The 21663-nt window shown below is 41.7% G+C and overlaps 1 protein-coding gene across 4 annotated transcripts in view; it reads right to left on the reverse strand.

Moving 5' to 3' along the window:
• zgc:158464 (uncharacterized protein LOC791139 homolog) overlaps positions 1 to 21663 on the reverse strand; it is a 99722-nt gene continuing 78059 nt past the window's right edge. For 2 of the 4 annotated variants that reach the window (XM_034680183.1, XM_034680182.1), the window contains 5 exons: positions 17839 to 17895; positions 16930 to 17079; positions 10552 to 10720; positions 10226 to 10345; positions 1 to 3224 (listed from right to left, as the gene is read on the reverse strand). In XM_034680183.1, the coding sequence (XP_034536074.1) occupies positions 3038 to 3224; positions 10226 to 10345; positions 10552 to 10720; positions 16930 to 17079; positions 17839 to 17895 (683 nt within the window). In that variant the 3' untranslated portion in view covers positions 1 to 3037. The remainder of the gene's footprint in view (positions 3225 to 10225; positions 10346 to 10551; positions 10721 to 16929; positions 17080 to 17838; positions 17896 to 21663) is intronic. The other 2 variants (XM_034680185.1, XM_034680184.1) reach the window with 1 other exon arrangement.

The following is a 21663-nucleotide window of genomic DNA, read 5'->3' on the forward strand; positions in this document are numbered from 1 at the left end:
TTTAACTCATAAACCCAATTTTAATTATTTTGAACCTTGATGCCTCTTTGTCCCCATACAATACATTCAGTATATACATTTGGCCATGAGGGACTGTACAGAGATATGTTATAGTAGTGCATACATACGTGGCACAAAAATGTACACAAAGGAAACTCATACATGCCACTTTACCACAGTAAAGTGATACACAAGATACACACACGGGGCAAGTAAATGGCTAATGGTTTTGCACACCTTCACACGCACACACACACATCCACACAAACGAAACACTGTTTCATGCACGCACAATTGTGTATGCACGCACACACATGCTTTAAGACACTTCTGAGGGAGGAGAAGAGCTCATTCAGGTTCTCAGAATAGAAACACAAGAACAAGAAGTGTGTCTGCTGATTGCAGTGAATCCCTCCCCCTGTCAGAACACCTCCCCCTTCTCCTCCTCCGTCTCCCCCTTATTCTCATCCTTCCCTTTTTTCCAAAGCTAAGGCCTCTCTCTCTAGGCAGTACAGCCATCATACGCAGGCTCTCCTTTAGTAGAGAAGTACTCATCAGCAGCAGTAACTAAATAAAGAGCATCTACTGTTAACATTTGATCTCTGGAACAGGAAACATCACACAGTTTATTTAACTTGCATTTCTTCTTAGGGTAACCTCTTTAAAAGGTAACACATAGGTCCACTTTGACAACATACTCTTCCTCAATAAAGCTGCAGAGGTTGCCTCCTTACATAGACAGACAGCCTCACATGGGATACGTACAGTATCAAATGACTGCAGCGTGTGTCTGCTCACTAACTGCACCATCAAAATAAACGTCTGCATACATCCAGCTTCTTGTTTTTTACTTATCAGACCATTCTTTAGACGACATCTCCTCCTCCTGGTGGACGTTTTGTACCATCTCGTTTATCATGAACATTTAGCGGAGGCACACACTCCAATCATTTTCCTCTAAATGACTGCAGTTGATAGTTGCATAGCACACGGCGGAGATTTGAATCAAAGCCAAAATGTGTCTGACTTTGTAGAAACAGTGGTCAAATTTCTTATTCCTACTGCCACTTGTTTTAGCTCGGCTAAAATACCCCGGAATTTTTATTTCTACATTGATTTTGGCAGAATATTGCGACTCCTTTTATTACTTCTGAAGAGACAGTTTGATCAAATAAGCATCAGTGATTCTCATTGCACTCACTCCATGGTGTGAATATGGTGAGCAAGTTTGCTTCCTTAAGAATTTGTGAGTCATAAGACTGAATTTTTGCTTCTTGTTCAGGGGAGGAAAAAAAGTTTCTGACAACCGAAGAGGTTCAAGCAAGGGCTGTCACCAGGTTGTACCAGCAAGGTAAAAAAAAAACACAACACAGAGTGTGCACATATTCTTACTGGCATACATCTACACATGAACACACTGTACATACACACACATTCTCACATGTTTGCACATCTGGTAGTAAGGGGGTAGATGGCAGAGATATTTCAATGCAAAGGAGTTGTATTAATCTGATTCAAACAGGGTGTGTTGTGATTGGTCCGGAGGGAGTAAGCGATCGTCTCTCACGCCAGGCTTGACAATCCATTTGATCAGGAGACGCCATGACCTGTGTCGCACGTACCAGGCCACCGAGTCAAATGTGCACGAAGCAGAACTTGGAAACAACGAAAATGCAAAGCACCACACTTTAAGAGGCTGGAGTAGTCCCAAAAAACACGATCACATCGGCACGGAACAATGAGGGCGAGGAGTAACACATCAGTAATAATTACCCCAGAATAAATTACAGTCACAGAACAATCTTTAAAAGCAGAACTGGAAATCAGCTGATCTAGTGGACTGATTTGACCCATGCATTATAAGGCAATAACCAAACATCTTTAACTGACATCACAGAGTATCATATTAGTGACTATACATACAATTGCTGATCTGAATAATCTGCTTGTGTTTTCATAAAAAAATCTTGGATTAGCTGTATTCAAAAAACATATTCCTAAAACTGATGACGCAATTGTAAGGGAATTGGGAATGTTGAAGGGAAGACAGATCGATGTCCGCAATCCCATTGTACCTATTGATCTGCAGATGGGCGAATGAAATTGATTTTCTGAGGTAGACAATGCAGGCATATTTCATTCTCCCGATGCAAAGCCATTCTAAGCAGGGGGTAGTGGGGCTAATTTGGTCCATTTGGACAGGCTCTGGTCTCCAGCCTCTACCAATTGTTCTGTGTCAGACGGGTTGACCCATCCATCATGCTCTCCTGCCTGTCTAACCACGATGGTACTTACACTGTCATTGGTATGATACACCCACTCAGTGATGGATAGCGGACAGCATGCACTATGACAAGATAGAGAGATCAGCGTGTGCGGCTCACAGGCCTGTTATTTCCACACAGCTGGGGACACAGCGTTCATACAGGGACGGTTTATTCAATATCTTGGCCGCCGGATGGGGCCCATGTGGACAATATCCCTCAACATGTCTCATAAATGTCGCTTCCCTTACACAGCACCTACAATCTTCAGGTCCCCTCGAAAACAATTACATTATCAACAGAGCCTAACCAAATGAGTCAAACAAACTAGTTCAAACACGATTCTCATGAGGCGCTCTCTACTGAGAAGGTACAATAACTTTGTGATCAACGGTTCACCTATGTGACAAATGTAACAGCAATGTACCTTTCTTTTTTCTTTGAGCAAGTGCTAAGGGAGGTCAGCTCCAGAATCAATGAAATGAAGTTCATCAGAGAGTCAGTCTGTGATGTAATGAAGTGGGTGTGTGTCATAAATAAAATAAAATAAAATAATAAAGACTTCTGCATCATTGAGTCTGTATGTATAATAAAGTTTGCAGTAGGCCTTCAGCACAGGCCTGGAATCTGTCGGCCAGTGAGGTGAGTCAAGATCAGCAGTTTTGGGACACGACTGTTCATTTTCCCATGAGCCCACTGGGCAGTGTCCAGAGGGGCAGGAAGTGTTAAGCCACAGTGTGCTGCAGGGGGCCGCCTGCAGGTGACCCGGAGCACTATAGTGTCCTGATGGCTACAGGGTAGAGCAGAGACATATGTTCGGCTCCCTTGATGGGCAGCTTGCGACTGGAATAGAAGTTAATGATCTCGGGCACACTGTCGAAAGGGCAGCTGTTCTGGCCCAGGATGTACTTGTTCTCCTTCGTCCGTGACAGCTTCATGTGCATGAAGCCCTGGCTGCTCCTGCAGACAAAGAGACAAAAGAGAGGCAGAGAAAAGGTGTTGTTAGTTCCAAAACAGAACACAAAAACACCGGGTCTCAAGATGCATTTTGAAGCAAATCTACTTTTGTATGTGTTATGTATTATAATTGTAGTGTCTATTGTGATGGGCTCTGACTGTGACAGTGCTCCCCTCCTTCATACAAGAGAGACTTAACTCTTTTGTTTTGCACCATCGCAAGTTGGACCTGGCTTCTCATTCTTCATCATACTTTAACTTTGTTCGTTTTTTTTTTATATTGAGGTTAATTGTTGTTAAATTAAATCTTCAGCAGCACAAACACATTCATCATTGCATACACAGATGGTTTGCAGACTGTTGGCTCATTTATTAAGTTGTTTTGGTATTGGTTACAATAGATAATTTTTTTAATCAATCATGTCATTTCCCCCTTTGTCCATCTCACTAAGTGGGCTCACTGAACCTTATAATGGAACAGGAGGGGAAGTCAAGACATATTTAAAGTCAACGTTCATCCATAAAGAAGTACAAGGAAACTGGTACTACATGGAAAGTGAGGGTATCCTAAGAATTCATCTTCTGGGAACCTCTTCTCTAACATCTCACAGCAATCATTTGCATAATTTTCAAGATATTTCAGGCTTGACTGAGGAGTTGAACTGATCTTCTGTCACCGAAAAGACCTCGAGCTATGTTAGAACATGATAAATAATTACTGTAGAGAGAAAAGTGTGTAAGGAGCCTGAATATTTGGTAAACTCAACACATCACCCCTCCCCGGCACTTCCTTTCTCCTTCCTTCAGTATTCGTTACTCCCTACAGTATGCCAAAATCTTCTGAAAGCTGGATTAGCTATGCTAACTTTGGAGCTGTCTGGGGAGGAGACTAAAAGGCAGGTTGCTTAAGGTGCTTGGTTTACATGCAAAGCATAAGGATAAGGCTAATGAACCCCCAGGAAAAATCACTTAAGCTACAGCAATAAATGCAAAGCAAATTAAAAGCTCCCTGTGTGTTCTTGAGAGCCTTCAATCAATACATTTCACAGCTTGCTGGTAATCTGCTGCTTTAAAATAGAAATGTCTTTTTTTGGAGTTAAGTGATGCAAAAGAAAGCATAAGCAAGGGAGTGATAAAAAAAAGGAATGGCCCATCTATGAAACCGTAAATGTACTGTTGTGATTATTTGTCTTTTCTGAAATATATTAGCATAATAGCTTTTTTTTTAATCAGCAGCTAATGCTAGAGCAAGTTATGACTGTTGTAGGCTCACGTACTGTGCACTAACACCACCAACCTAATGTTCCAGCGCACGTAACTCACACATATTCTTCGTCATATATTATTATGTTAGACGTCCCTAATTTAAATATTACTCCGACTGCTGAAATGTAAAAAAAAACTTACATTACACTTCTTTATAAAAGAAAAGAAACCTCCAAGGAAGACTGTTTATAAGAGACACATCAACCTGTGGGGGCAGTCAGTGTTATCTGTGCTTTGCATTCTGTTTGTTTTGAAGATTTGGTGAAAAAGGACTCAGAATCCTTCAGAGGGATCCAAACATAAGCACACATCTCAGTTTTGGTTATACGCAGTAAAAACAGGCTGATCAAGAGTCGTGATGGGGTTAACAACCTCGATCAGGATCTGTGCTATTCTTTTCCATGCATATTTGTTTTTAGTATTTATTATTCAACAGGCTCCCTAATAATCCGAAAGATGAACGGAGCATCAAAAAATGGACTGAATCCATACTCCTGAGGTCAGACAATATACTCTCACTCTAAATCTGTGCACACATTGGTGGATATGCACATTATCTGTGATGAACAGGGGCAAGAACTTGGCTCTAGGCGCCTTTAACGTAAAGCGAGTCCATTCTTTACTTATCTCGTAATTGCATGTGTAAATCCTGCGGATGTGTCCTCTCCCTGATGCACGGAGAGAAACCAGCACAGGGGTTGGCACTGAAGTGAGGGGAGAAAGCTAATGTGCTGAGTTCAATCTAAGGACATCCATCTAGAATAATAAAACAATGGTGATCCTTCAACACTAGAGACAGATACTTTTTCTAAAGATAATGTAATTCTGGTGTTGGAACCGAGAATCAGTTACATGCTTTATGAGCTTTTAGAAACTATGGCAAATATTTAAAACATGTCAGAGATAAGATAAATCTTATAGGCAAACTGAGGGGGGAAGCTGCAGGCTTGCTGAGCTTTGACACCAAAGTAAACACAACTATCAGACTTCACCATTACTGCACCCCTGGCCTTGATATTTGAGCATGTCATTAACGGGTTCATCATGATTTGAAGGGTGAGGGGCGAATTTCCCTTGCCACAGGTCTCTTCAATTCCACCAATTTCCGAGTGGTGCCAGGAGCGCTCATATTAAAAAATCCTCCCTGCGAAGTGCATCTGATGAGTCCTCATGTGGAGCACTGGGAGACGAGCGTTGGGTTACACAGAGCCACACTTAAAAAGGAAAACACATCAATAGCATCATTTTTAGATTCCCTACTGGTTCTCGGGTCGCTGTTTGGGGTTACTTATCATGTTACAGTCCTGCAGTAACTGAAAGCAGGACAGCAGAGCAGTACGGCTGTGTCAATATAAGAATATGGGGCTATTTTTGTGGTGTTATCATATTCCTGTGTTTGTGGACGTCTGATGTCGAATCAGGATTAATCTCACTGGGGAAGCATACTGTCCTGTTTATTGAGGTTTATGACTTTGACTTGAACCCTGTAGTCTTCAGAGCAGGAGCAGCATGACAGCAATCACAGCTTATCTCCACCTTCAGCATATTGGATTACTCCATGAATGACGCTCTCACTATTGTGAATCCATGGCACCCACATAAGGAAAAGTAATCTGGCAAAAGATAATGATCCCTGGGTAGAAGCGATGACCTTATAAAGCATCAGGACATCAGATATCCTCTTCACTCATTACTTCATACAATCTGGATGAGTATGCCTGGGATGAGTCCTACCACTCTGTAATAAACATGTATGTTAAATAAATAGTCATCCCCTTGAAACTTTTACATAAGTTACTATAAAAGTAGAGTTAAATCTCAGGTTATAAAATCTGGAAAATACCAACACAAGGTATGATGTCATCAGTGAAGCAAACTAAGAAGTCTGCCATCTAAGTCTCATTTGGTTGATGAAAATGTAACCCTGAACTAATTGGCTTAAATTACTGGAATAAAAAAATCTGATTTAAAATTGCTTTTGGTTAGACACAGTCATTTGTCTAGATTGTGCCACACAAAGGAAATTGGGTCCCTTCTGTCCAATCATAATCATAATCAAAAAGACACCATAAAAGCATGACGTGCCTTTGGAAGAGCAGAGAAATTGCCGGTGCTTTTTGGTTCTCTCAATTGGCTATTAAGTTCCCCTTTGTGTGTGTTCAAGCATCAAACAGATTCGGTTGGAAAGATATTCTTTTTTTTTTCGCCAACAATTTCTCTGTGCTCAGCCAGAGGACACATGCTGTGCAGCGCTCTCTCGTGATGTGAGAAGCAGGATGACACTGTGCTCTGAGAGACTTGAGAAGGGTTTAATATGTTTCAAACACCTAAAAGGGTTTCTCTCTCCGAGGGGAAACATAGAGAGAAGGAGGGCTGCAGGGGAAGGAGCAGGTGAACGGAAAAAAAAAGGGGTTACGAGGGCAAAACAGACAGAAAATGCTTTCTGTCAAGCCAGAGGACTCTGGAGGCTGGAGGTCTCAGCAACGTCTGTCTTTATCAATAATGCAATACACATACGTGCCACCTCATGGCCTTATACATTTTTCAGCAACCTCAGACATGGAGGATCTTCACCTTGGGTTTTCACTCATTTTCAGGGACAGCTGGAGAGACAGGCTCATGTGAGCAGGGTGAACTCAGAGTTAACCCTGCCTGCAGTGCGGTGGCACTTGTCATTCTCATGAATCTGACTGCTTTCTGTTTTCTCTCCATGAATTCATGGACACCGAGGGGAAAAGATATGAAATTCAGTGTCTCCTGGAAACCGAGTCATACAAATATGCATGTGCCTGTCTGCACACAAAAACACAAAGTTTCAAGAAACATACTCAGCGGTGTTATTTTCTCCCACTTCATCGCAATACCTTCTCCATCCGCAGGTAGTTTGCCTGCTAGCCATTTTGCTGTCAAATGCAGTTAATCTTTAACAGTTTGCAAAGCAATTATAATAAAGTACCCTCTATCACTCCAGGAAAAAGAAGAGAAAAACAACTGAATGTTTCCAAATTTCATTTGAAGCAGTTGAAGCTTTTTGAAATGCAATGTGATTGTACCCTACAAGGCTGCCATCTGCAGCTCCCACGGGGCTTTGCAAGCCCAGACCTTCACAGAAGAGGTCTAATCCCCTCTGTAGTGTACTTCAAATTTCCACTAGAAAGAAAAAAAGATCAGTTCTTCAGTCCAAGGCTTTTGCCCCTGTCAATGCTACCTGTATCAACTGTTGCCCAAAGCAGGAGCAGAATACTTCTCTGCTTAGGGCCACCTGGGCTTCCCTGAATCCCACGCTTGGGGCCCCAAAAAGCTTGAAGCTGGCCCTAGAGTGCCTCAATTGACAGAGAGGGGAAGGGTACTCTTATTCTTTATTCTTTATAAGGATCCCCATTAGCTTCCACAGTGTGGTCGCTAGTATTCCTGGGGTCCACACAACAAACCAAAAATGAGAAAAACAATTATTTAAAATTACACAGTATCCATAAAAGTCAAAAATGAAAATGCTAAATAAGAAATATCTGTTTCTGCCTTCAGGTCAAAGAGAGGGGCATGGCTTGGAAGACTTTAATATATGGTGTGGATAATATGAGTATTAAACTGGCACTGTCACTGAAAATTTTCTGTACCTGTAAAAACTGAGCTGCATTTTAGGAAAACTCCTCACTGGCTTAATTCCCTGACCATCTGTTCTCAGAGTGCAGATCATTACTGAGGGTCAGCTGGACAGCTTTTGGATGTGCACTGCAGTACATGAATGTAAGTCAGCCTATTACTTAACTAACACAGTGTGTGCACTTTATTCAACCATAAACAGGATGAGTGAAATAGTTTGTGCTTTATAAGTTTAATGAAACTTTACTCATTCAATGAATCTAACAATCTGTGATTTCATTGCGGAGGCCAAAACACCCAGCATTAGGTAATCTCCCTTTCAGCAAATTAAAAAGATAAGTGTATTAATTATCTCTAGCTTCATATAAAACATAATTATAGCTTCATGCTCCAAATTTGAATTGTTGCTTATCAGAGGTGCATTTATCAAATTCATCCCCTGCAGTCACTCAGTACGTCTCAATCTGACGGTATCAAACACATTTTTTGTAATTAAGTCTTTTTATCCTGTATTTTACGTCAGTCTAAAAGTTAACATTCAACTCTGAAAGCTCCAAAGTTTCCTCACAAGCTGAAATCTTATTATGAGGGGTTTTGAACCAGATAATCGTATTTCCAATTGTACGATACTCTTTTTTTTGAGTTCTTAGATATATTTCTCTCACACACATTGATATAATAACCTTATTGCAGCATTTGTTCAATATAAAACCACTTTCCTTTTTGCTTTTGCTTCCCATTTTAACCTGGGATTCCTGCCAGAGGAGTCTCTGTATCTCAATGGAAATTATATAAAAGCTTAAAAAGCATAACATCCACAGTCCTTTTAGTTCCAGTGACATTCTCCTTTTAAAGGTAACTTTATATAAAGTCCTGATAATGAAAATACAGTGCCTTACACTACACTACTAAATGAAAAGATTTATGTACTCAACGAATAACAGGTCGGCACCGCAGCAGATAGTACGTCTGGCTTTGTGTGAAACAGAAAGACAAAAAGAAGAAGTCACGTGAGTATAAGCTGCTGATCACTCACTGAGTTGGGAAGTTTGACATGCAGTCAGCTACAGTAGCATGAAGGGAATTTGAGCAGTGGAAAGCATTATGTTTCCCTGCCAAGATATATAAGCCTCTAGCAAGATGAGCTCTGTGTAATAACAAAGGCTAATCAATGTCTCTTAGCATATTAAAGTTTCATCTCATCTGAAGGTTGTCAGGGAGTTATGGTGATTTCCGTAAATGTCATGCTGTTGAGTCTGCCATGGAATGAAAAACAGCTCATGAGAAAAGTGTGAAAAGACCATTTGTCAGCAGGAATACTTGGATTTTAAAGCTAATGGCTTAAGCACATGAATCAATGTGACTTTGACAGGTGTTCATAGGGCAATGAATTTTGGGGGATTGGCACTGTTGCTGTGGCATTCACGACTTACAAGTGGTGGTGAAAACCGTTCAACTAAACCTACCAAAGAAACATGTCCTCATCAACAGAACAGGATGTGACTGAACGACAGGCGTTCAAGCTTAAACCCACTCTTACCAAATGTCAGACTAGATGAAACCAATCAGAGAGCTTCCTTTCAATGCTCTGCTGGACATGTCCGGGGTCAGGGGTCATTTATGAAGGGTGGAATTAACTGAAATGTGGGCTCATCAGAAAATCAGGGAGCTGACAGTGTCAGAAGGGTCACCAGCGTGAGGTGGAGGAACAGGGGCGGGAAAGATGTAGGTGGAAGATAGAGGTCTGAAAGGTGAAAATGATTACCATATTGAAAAGGCAGAGTCAGCAGATTATCAGGGCACAGGTGGACATTGAATTTTTTGGAGCTAGATGTTAGATTCAACCGCTTTGTGTAGCGAGGGTTTGTAGTAGCAACACTTATTTGACTTTATATGTTCACAGCGTTTTTGGTTTGTGTGTGCAGATATAGTGGGAATGCTTGTAAGGACAAACTTGACACATTACACAGAATACTCTGCCCCCTTTAACACTCACTTGAGTTTCTTCACTCAGACACTGGCCCTTAAGCAGGTGACACTGTACTGAGCATTTTCATTTATGGTAGCCACAGCTGTGATGTTTACTTTTGTGTCTGACAAAGCTGGTTGTGGCTTGTTATTTGTGTTGTCCTTACTTTAGGGAGAGAGAGTAGTCGTTCTTGCTTGTCTCGCTGTTCCTCACCAGGTAGCTGGCTTCCTTGCACAGCCTGAGCAGAGATTCAGCATCTGTTCGACTTATCGCTCCATGGTACCAGCTACCAGGAACAATAGCAAATAAGGATGGGGGAAGGAAGGGGGAAAGAAGAACAATGAAATGGTGAGAGTAAGAAAATAGAACAAATGATGTAAAAAAAAATGTTCAGAACTAAACCCATTTGGGAGTACAAAGAGACAAAAGTGGGACATGATTTATTGGAAATAAAATGCAGTTGCAAGAAAGCAACACAAAGATCTAACTCACAACTGGCTCTCCAGAGGCATGGTGGGGTCGATACGCTCCCCCAGAGAGGAGTGGTCCAGTGAAGATAGTTTGGTGTTGACTAGACAGCCACTGGAGTGTCGCTGCAGGGGGCGTGTTTTCCCATCCTTGGTAGGTGACATTCGAGACTTCTCCACTCCATCAAACTGGACTGTAATAAAAGGAAAATGCTTGAGCTGAAGCTTTTATTTTGGAGGAGTATAATGGATGTTTTAACACAGTTGAGAGCAGACACAGGAAAAAGTCATTTACAGAATATTTATTTCAGCTAGGTTAAGGTCACTTGGAAAAGCGTGTGTGCTTCACAGGGAGTAGAGATGTAAAAAGGTGAGGTGTAAATTTCTGTTACTTACAGATCTGAGGTGTGTGCGTGTGTGTGTGTGTGTGTGTGTGTGTGTGTGTGTGTGTGTGTGTGTGTGTGTGTGTGTGTGTGTGTGTGCGTGTGCGTGTGCGCGCGTGCGTGCGTGCGTGCGTGCGTGCGTGCGTGCAAGAACAAAAATCCAGACTGTGCCCTTACATTCACGCCGGAAAACAAACACATTCAAACACACAGTGTCACTGTAACTCATCCAAATGAAGGACATGTACACACAGTGGAGGAGGCATAAATCAATCCTTTCACCTGTGTACACATCCCAGTGAGAACACACACATACACACAACACACTCCAACTTCCTCCAACAGTCACTTTTGTATCATTTGAACATCTACCCACACAAATCCCACGCACAGGTACAGCCAGTTAAATATTAAATTGGCTTTTCAAATCTCTCACGGTGAATAGCGGACATGACTAGCTCTGTTGGCAACCTCACAGAGACGTGCTCGATGGTGTGTGAAAAGGGCTGAAGGTGGCTTGGTAAGGTCACTGGACAAATTCACAGCCAATCAGCACACAGACAAACATTTGCAGTTATTTACAAAAGCTAACAGCAGAAGAGATGATAATGTGCAGGGAGGACAAATGGAAGTGAATTCTCACTCCTGTCAGAGATGTTATGAAGGCCGATAGAAAGAAACCTTCAGAGGTGAAGGCTGGAGTGGTCATGTGTGTGCGTGTGTGCAGCTCTTAGACATTTTTCCTCCATCATCCATCACTGTAATGGCTGTCAAAGCACCCTTGGCTTTGGAAAGACCTATTTAGAGCTACTGTCACGCTCCTCGAGCAGTGACAGCAACACCTTCATGACAGGCTTTCACCAGAGATTGTTGGCTGCTTAAAGGTTTGAGAACGAATCAAAGCTGAGCCTTTGATGGAACGAGTTAATGTTTTATGAGGATTACACAGACTGCAAGGCCTGTGTCTTTACACATCTCAGAACATGGCAGACAGTGTGCAGACAGACAGGCACTGAGAACATGTTGGTGGGGATGAGTCTACATCTGTCTAGACGGTGAATTCCAGTTAGAGGATGATATTACACTTTACTCTCTGTGAGCTCGCCAAGCGTTCCTGCAGCAGACTCAATGGAGGGGCTGACAGCATCAATCAATCAATTTAGGCTACACAAGACAACACCATGTCGACAGATTTCAGGGGACGTGTGGACACCTCTAAGTGGGGCTATGTGGAAGAAACCTTCTTTAGATTCTATAAATGTAACAGTGATCGTATTTTTTAGTGTTCGCTTGACATGCTGTCTACATTATCAATAAACTGTACATAATTAAAATACACCCTGGTAACCCTCTAATAATAATAGTTTAAACAGCAAAGTACACATCCAGTAGACTGAAGCGAAAATATATATATAAATATTTTTTTTATGCTTTTACATATAAAATCAAATGTTCTTTTTTTAGTGAGGTCACAAAAGGAACCACATATGACTGCCAGTGACTTTTGATATTTATGAGTCCAAAATGTGAATAAAATTGAGAAAGCAGGACTTAAACTTTCCCATTGACTCATCCCAAGACCCCCCTAATTTTACTTGAGGCACAAAGCTCGAAATTGGACTATGTGCAATAAGTAGTTAAGTGACCTGCTTAAGCAAGTATATTTTGATGATCATACTTTTAGAAGTAAATTCTGGATGCAATTATTGCTCTTATTGGATGGCTCTAAAGTGCTGTTGTTAGTGAGGGGTCTTAGTAATTCTAACCCTGTCTGGTGATGGAACATGTGTGTGAACAAGGCTGTTGCAGTTTCAGCTCCCACCGCCAGGGGCTCCCCTTCACTTCCTCTCAACTCCAGGCTGAACTCGCTGGCCTTGAGCTCAGTGATGTGTTCCTCTAAACATAATCTCATAGAAACGATTATTTCAAATGATAAATACGGGTGTTATCCTTGCCTTCTCAACTTCTGTTCGTTATAAGGCTTCGGCTCAGTCTTGAATTGACAGTCGGATTGTGCTGTTGCATGATGGGCGGGTGAATGTGGGCTCCAACCTCAGATTCGGTTAAGATTAGGATCTGTATCTTCTCCTCCTCAGGGTTGGATGCTTGGACTACAGGCAGTCAAATGATGCCCCTGTGTTGCTTTCAAGTCCACACTGGAGTCATTTTTAGTTCGACTTTTTTTTCATACAGTCCATTTGAACCACATGCTGACTGCTGGGAATACACTGCAACTTGGATGAACATACAGTATATGGGTATGGGTGAGAAATAGCGTTTCCATGGAAACTGACCAAGGGGACAAGGGAGATGCATGTTTGCTCCACTCATCCCTGTCAATGCTGACAGATCACAACATGAAGACGCAGCCAATTGCTCTCCCTCCTCACCCTCCTTCGCTTTCGATTTCTCTCTTCCTGTTTGCATACGTCTGGCCCTTCCTCTTGGTCTCTGCCTGACCTTTTCTTTTGATCTTTCCATCTAACACACTCCACTTCTGTCTCTGTCTTTGTGTCTCTCTTTGTTTGTTTGTCAGGGACAGAGAAGATAGGGAAAATGGACTGTGGAAGAATGTGTTCTCATCTAGGTAGAGAAAAAAACTTGAGACAGGGCAGTGGCAGCTTTGATCTGACATCTCAGGTTTTTACAGTCCTCCTAATGTAGAGCTATCGAGCACTGACGTGGCTACATTTTCATCCATTTACATATTACTCTATATACAAATTGAATAAAAATACTCTGAACTTTTATTGGTCGACGTGTAATCTTGCTACACAAGACTGGAGTCTGCTCTGTAGGTAGTAGGATGGTGGCAGTAGGATGAATGTTGCTATCTTGTTTTTTCCACACAATCCACCTCTCACTGTATCTTAAGCCCACACTTACCCATCCGCCTGACCTCAGCTCTTCACGTTTTGTCCATTTTTCCAGCGCCCACACTAATTCCTGCTCTCCCCCAGACCCAACACAATCAGTGCTTTTATTTGACCTTGATTAAACCCATTTTTTCCTCAACCACCCAGAAAGGCTTGAGCAGCTATTCTCAGAGGAGCTCACCCCATCAACCTTTCCTGTCAGAGCCTGGTCTTTTTCAACAGGCAGAGTGCACGGTTCTGCAAGAAAAGTATTACCTCCAAACTTAACAAAAGCTATCATTTTATTTGCCACGCGGATTTGCTTTGATGCCATCCGCCTCACCTTCACTGGAATGGACTACGCTAGAATTGTTTTTAAAGGTTGAATATCAATGGGGACAGAGCCAAACTCATTCCCCTTTCATTCTCTGGAGCACACTCTCTGAAACATGGCTGACAGGAGATTGGCGAGAGGATTGGCTCAGTAGAGAACAAAAGCCTTGAGAGGCAGGTTAAGAGAGACAAGAGGGTGAATACACACTCAAACACACACACGCACATACACACATAAATAAATGCACTGGGGCATCTGTGTGTGTTATCAGTATTGTTGCTTGTAAAGCTCAGCAAATGGAATCTGTGTATCAGATTGAACTGTCAGTCAGATGGTGACTGATTGCTGAAGGGCCTGCCCCCTTCAGATACATGGCTTCCTTTAGAGAGCTTTATAACAAAGAAAATAAAAAGAGGATGTTGGGAATAGGTTGTGAGAGGAAGAGGGAGGTTCAACGCATAAACACTGGTGTTGAAATGGCACTTAAATTATTACACTGTGACCAATTCATCACATAAAAGCTACGATTTAATGCAACAGATTATAAATAAAGACAACTGCAGAAAAACATGAAAAAAGAGGCTTCTTGGTGTCTTCTAATGCCAGAAAGAAAGAAGGAAACACTTTGAAGAAGAAATGGTAAACTTTATAAAGGTTTAAGGCCACCATATTTAAAACTTGAAGTGAGAAAGAAGTCCAAAAAACTTAGTGATAATTAAGTGCAACACATGGAGGTCTGAACAGCCGGATTCTTCTTCCCTCTCTGCACACACTCCTGAGCAAATGTCTCTAATTAATCTGGCTAATTAATTCTCATTTACTAATGGTGCACCTATCAGAAAGGATGACTAGTCAGTGGGGTGAAGTGGGCCATCGTTTGCGGCACTGCAAGGTGAAAATTGAGTTTTCCAGCCTGGACATGTGAAATGATTAACAGGTCTGCAGCTCATTAGAATTCAGTGCACACTGAAAATGGAGCTGAGCGTGATATAATACTCCAGGAAATGGTAGTTTAAGAAATGATTCACTTTTATGTTGATATTAATTATGTGCATCGGCAAGTCAAATAAGGATTTGTCTCATAGATTTTAATAACATTCTGAAAGGCATTTTGCAATCGATGACTATGCTTTCTTTAAATAAATTCCAAAAACTTCAACTCTAATTGGGTTTTCCAGGACAAAGGAGTGACCCTTCAAAGTGTCAGCTAGTGACTCTATTTCAAATTAAATCTGGAAATCTTATAATTATTTTGTTTTTTTAGTCTTCTTGGATTAAAGGAGAAAGATGGTGAGAAAAATGCCTCATAGTGTGGATAATTAATTCCTGTCACAAAAAAAAACAAAGAGGAGAAGCTCTTCATCATACGGGGACAAAAGTGCTTCCATTTATATGTAGATGTAATATCTATGCTGTCAAGCTGCATTTAAATTTTGATAATGAGGTCTGACGCATAAGGCTGATGATTTCCCTTATCCGTATGACTTATTGTTTTTTCTTCATCTTCATAGAGAAGGCAACAGTAGCCTTTACAAACACACACAGACCTTCAGCTCTCTGCACAATCTGCAGAATGGAAGCAATCCTGTGTGTAACGGATGACTTATGTCCTGGTGTGTGACTCAGAGCCTGCCTGTGTGCTGAGGTCAACAGAGTGCAGCATTGTAACTGTATTTACCAGGGTCATGGAGGCCATCATCCCCCCATGTCTGCCACGGTGACCTCTGACCCCAAAGATGTAGAGTGGGGCCATGCTGGCTCAGACAGAGAGAAGATCACTTTACAGCTGGACGCCAATCTTAAACCCACTCGTAGCACAGAGGGAACCAGAACCTTTCCCATGGATTTATGGACATAAATCAACCCCCTCGCCCTGTCCTCGCCTACAGCACACAGCGGTGTCCTCTTACACGGTCTCACTCTAAGTCTTCCCACTCTGCCAGGGGAAATCCCATTCCTGGTGTTAGTTTTGCGAGACATCCCTCTTTCCCCTGGGTAATTACAACATTCAGAGAGGGAGCTTGGGGTACGGCTTCAGAAATCAACTGAAGACTTTATTTGTTGTGAATGGATCAATTACTCATCCATTGTGTCTGATTAGATGCTAAATATGGCAGAACTCCAGGTGAAGAGACTCCAGTTGAGACCTGAAATCTCCTCAAATGAGTCTGATTTTCCAATTCATGTAAGCCACTTGTAGAGAACAGCAGGCTGGAGGGACATCTGGGACGGTTATGAGTATGTTGACAAGAGGAAATGGGGGTCACAGCAAATGGCAATTACGCATGCAGAAGGCAGTTCGGCACAATTAAAACTAATGAGCCTTCAGCCCTAAAAACCTGCACAAGAATTAGTGATTTTCTGCCACATGTAATCCAGATGGAAAAGTGCAGTCATTACTGAGCTAATACCCAAAGTCACACTGTGTAATGCTGCTAAAAGATGTGGAGTTTGTCAGTAAGTCATCACTGACCAGTCAAGTGTTAGCAGACACTCTCAGAATACAAGAGTTTGGCCTTGTGAGCTGCTGGTATGATTTTAAGAAATATCCAAGAAAATAGTGTTAAGAGTTTTTAAAGGAAGCAGTTCAACCAGGGAGATAATTAAGTGCAAGATGTCCACATAAATGGAAGCATAAAAGTACAGTTATATAAGACACAATCCTTCAAATGCCACCACATAGATCTCAGACGGATAGACAGATATACGACGGCATGGGGATGGTTGGGTGATGGATTGGTGAACTGATTGATGGAAAAGGGTTAGGGTGGGAGGTCTATGGAGGGTAGCTGACAGGAATGACGCCGGACAATGTGAACACCAACACCCACCCTGGTGGTGCTGGTCACAGCTTGTCTGTCCAGGCGAGGGCTGAGCTGTCTGCGAGGGAGACTCCTCCAGCTCCTCCACCGTGGGAGGGCTGGTGTTGAGTTGCCCAACAGGAGGCGGCCATGGTAGGTCCTTGATCTCTTTAATCTCTACTGCAAGTGTCGCCCCGAGTCACCAGAGGAGAGATGGAGGGAAGGAAAAGGACAGCAATGGGAGACACAAATGGACAACGACAAAGGGAATGAAGAGAGGGAAATTATGACAGAATACAGAGATAAGAGAGAAGAGGAGAAGGAGTAAGCGAAAAAGATAAGATTAGAAGATGCTAGCATAGTTGTGGAGAGCTGGTTTGTTTTGTGATCCAAGAATCAGCAGTAGCTGTGGACTAGACAAAGGAAGACATAGAACTGGATTGGAAAAGAAGTGAAGTTTAATTACAAAAAAGTAGGGTTGGGTTCTGATAACAAGGGTCATCTGAGATCCAGTTCATGGTGGATTAAAATACCTGAACTTCTACAAGACTTGACCGCTTATGGTCAAGTCATTTGGAACATATATATTCTTATCAAATGATTTAGGAATATTCAGTCTCAGTGAGTAGACTGCATCATATTTGAATTATAAAGGATGCTTACAAACCCCAACCCTACCTAAACAGTCAGACTCCCTGACTTCTCAATCCAGGTTGCAATTTATGAGTTACTGAAACATTACTTTAGCAAACACTTCACTCTACTGATAGTCCCCTAGCTGACTTTGACAGGGACCTTTAAAGTACCTATATATATATATATATATATATATATATATATATATATATATATATATATATATATATATATATATATATATATAGGTCCTTTACATTAGAATAAACAATAATATAGAAAATGCACTCTTCTAGTATGTACCTCTTTTTTGGCATTGGACTTTTCCAGGGCTTTTTCCATTAAATGATGGAGATGCAGCTACAGCAGATAAAAGTAAGAACAAAACACTAAAATTAGTGATAAAATCAAGCTGACTGTAACTATTACTAGACAATGCCTTAAGAGATGGATAGAGAAGCTTCAACAACTGTGAAATTTCTTAATAGCTTTCCTAAGGAGCACAAAGAGCAAATCATGCAGGTGGTGCTCCCCTCCTGAAAAGAACAAGTATTAAGAGCCAACAACCAAAAGACAAGAAACTACACACAGATACAAAAAGATATCAAAAGGTTCTTTTGAAGAAGTAAGGGCAACAAGCTCACATTAACCATGCATACTTGTAGATATTAAGGGAATGAATTGAAATTGGTAAAACACCTTTCAGAGGTAGCTTTCACTCCAATCCATCAAAGTGTGCTGCTGTCAGCTATATTACACATCATCGGTCACACTGATATCCTCTGTGTGAGGACAACAGTGGCCTTGTTTGACACAGGAAGACGCAGACATGTAAATTAGCCAGGGGATATTGAAACAGGGTCACTTGTCTTAGAGGCACCTTGTAAAACTGTTGAAGACTGTCAGAAGACACAAATTCTCTAACGTACTACAAGGACACATGTAACATGTGATCCATATTTGCAGTGTTGTTTTTGGATGAGAAATTTGTGCAATTCTTATGGAAGGGGAAAACTAGTCTCACTTCTGATTGAGTTTCCATTACATTGGTTAATATTTACTATAGACCAATAACATGAAGCAGATTTATTTTTGATCTTTTAAGTGTTTAGGGTTGTTAATAAGTCAGATTAGGAGCCATATTTTAAATCTCTTATCTACAGGGCTGACTAACCGTCCTTCAGCAGCCTAAGATGAACTAACGCAGCTGTTTTCACCATTACTGTGTCACTGTCTTGTACTGCCTGGTACACAGGCTTGTGTTTGCATAATGTTATGAACTTGTCTGTCTTACACCCTGCAAGGAATTGCAGCAGCGGCGGTACAGGACAGGCTAATGAGAAGCAATATCTGCAAGCTTGATGAAGGGAGGGAAATTGCAGAATATCCAATCCGACAAGCAATTAAATAGCTGGGCTTGTGGTGTCAGGGGGCTAATCTAGAGGAAGGTGTCTGTAAGGAGGAGCTGCTTGCTGTCTGTCATGAAGGGAGAGGTGTGGGAGAGGTGGGGCTGGTTCGGCTTGAGGGTGGAGAATGTAGACAGAAGGTCAGAAGCTCTGGGAGATAATTCAACTTCCACCACTTTGGGGTGAAGTAGGGGACTCTTTTCCTGTGAGATTAAAAGCCTAATGCTCATTTCACATTGCAGATTAGCATGTAATTGTTTGGGGCTGCCTGCTCTCTGCAGCCTTGCTGTTAGGACGAGGAGACGATTTGGGGTAGTGTGGCTCAGTTTTGCATGGTTGCGCGGCTGAATAATAGCATTTAGTACTGTGAAAATGAAAGTAAACTCATTCATGTGCCAGGTTTTTGTTTCTTTATATAACTCTGGGTGCCTGGAATCTCCCTTATCTCAAAAAAGAAAAGTCAGGATTACTCTCTATCCCCAGGCCTGTTTGATGACTCATTGATGTAATGTTGCTATACGGATGAGTGCATCTTAACGCCAAGCATTCTTTCAGTAAAGAATTCAAGAGTAAGGTGACAACACCTGATGCCTCAACACACTAGAGCTGATTCACACTGCCACACATATTTTCACTACCTTCATACTACACACATGGTGCTAAATAAAGCTGTTTTCTTGCTAGCTTTAGTGACTGATGCAGATTTCCAATGAGTATCAGCTTAACAGATGGTACATAGTAGTCTGAGTGACGGAAGGTTATGTCTTTCTAGGACTGGATGTGAACATCAGATATAAAGCATAAATTCTACTAAACATTATGTCACAATAATGCAACCTTTTTCTTTATTCATTAGTTTCCATCTAGGTTAGTAAGTTGTTAAATATAAATTACAACACATTACGTTTATGTCAAAATACATTACTTTGACTCAATTCAGAGGTTGTGATTTTTGTAATTAATGGCAGCAGTGTTAGTATTTGACTTTCTGAAGAAATATACAAATCCAAATAAGTGAGGACTATAAATGATGGATGATGTTTCCAATCCAAAGATGACCTCACCATTATAGTTTCTAACTATTTGGCTCAACATGCTATTTCTAATTGGCATAATCCAAAATCCAACTATACGAAAGTTCCTGTTGACATTGCCAGAAAGGTTATGTGAATTATTCTGGATTGATGAAGCATCTGCCGATCTATCTCAGTAAACAAACAAGGCCATGCCTGGACTTTGAATAAAAAACAACTGGAAAATGTCACGCACCTTTCCTATGACCTGTTAGCTGTGGAGACATGTGATGCTGGGAGGATTCTGACATTAAAAAGGCTGAGAAGCAGTCTGATGGAATGCGTTAAGTGGGCTTGAGTGTTACAAACACTTGTGATCATGTCTAATACAGGTATGCTGACAGTACAGTTCATCATAACAACGTAAGAGTACTTGAAGAATGGACAAGGGCCCTGTTTTATCTGTATTTACCTTCTCTTTTTCCTCCGGAGGCAGATCCATTTTTAAAACCAGGTATTTGTTTACCCAGGCTTTTCATTAGCCCCTGGCACTTCATCACTGTAAACAGTGCTGCACCATAAATCACCGGCTATGCTTGTTTCCACCGTCGCCATTTAATTTAGTTCTGCTTAATTTGGCCAGCTAATTGCATGCATATTCAAAACAAGCTGGAAGATCGCAATGTTTATGCCACACATTATGAGAAGAAGATGACAAAACCAAACCAGCACCTTCTGAAGACACGTTAGTTCCATTGGCATCTAAATTATCACAGATAACATCTGTGTAACGGTCCAGGGGAACTGAAATGCCACCTTGTAATTTTCCCCAATACTCTAACCGTCACATTTTCCGGTCCAGCTCTCTTTCAAAGCACAGATTTGTTTTTGAAATATAGTGTCTTTATATTAAAGATGAAAGCGTGTGATGAAGATGCAATGACAGTCAGGCATTTACCTCTGCTCTGCCCTAATCGAGGAAGAGAAGGGCGAGATGTATAAGTGACAGGGAGTTTCAGAAGGTGGGGTGGGGAGTGGAGGTGTGCTGCTTTTGAGTATAGATATACAGCGTTGTTGTGTGTGGCCAATGTGTGTGAGTGAAGATAAGACCTGTGGCGGCGTGCGGTGAAAGACGGCAGGACACATTTGAGGCTCATGAAAGCAGGCTGTCAGGAAGGTTATCAGCGGGGTGTTGCTGCAGAGGCTGAGAGGATGAGACGGAGCTGAGATTGAACAGAGGAGCGTTGGACACACGGACAGCGATGGGGAAACCGGATCAGCCGAGCAGAGAGGAACAGAACCATGGCACCCACAAAACATCTGGGTTTTAACTCCAGTGCAAATAACCAACACAGCACTGCAACTGAAACCATTATTTATTTTGGGACATTAGACTTAAGCCTCAAATTTCTGGGTCGTTAAGCTCATGAGGATTCATTAAAAAAACATAAAGCTGCTCAAGACCTGAGGGGACAAGCGACAGCGCCTTCTCTTATCTCCTGTCTTAAATGTATGGTACCCCGCTGGCTGGGAGCCAAGTGGAGGGAGTTAGAAGCAGGTAACAGAGGGCAAGGAGATTAAATAACAATGGCTCTCGATCTCTTTCCTGCTGCGAGGAGGCTCAGATTTCTAGTGGTGGCGTGTCCATGTCTGGGTGAGTGAGCGTGCCATATGCAGTGTCAAAGCACTTGGGCTGACACTGATAGACA

The sequence above is a fragment of the Notolabrus celidotus genome, chromosome 3 (assembly GCF_009762535.1).
Source record: "Notolabrus celidotus isolate fNotCel1 chromosome 3, fNotCel1.pri, whole genome shotgun sequence".
In the NCBI taxonomy this organism is placed as follows: domain Eukaryota; kingdom Metazoa; phylum Chordata; class Actinopteri; order Labriformes; family Labridae; genus Notolabrus; species Notolabrus celidotus.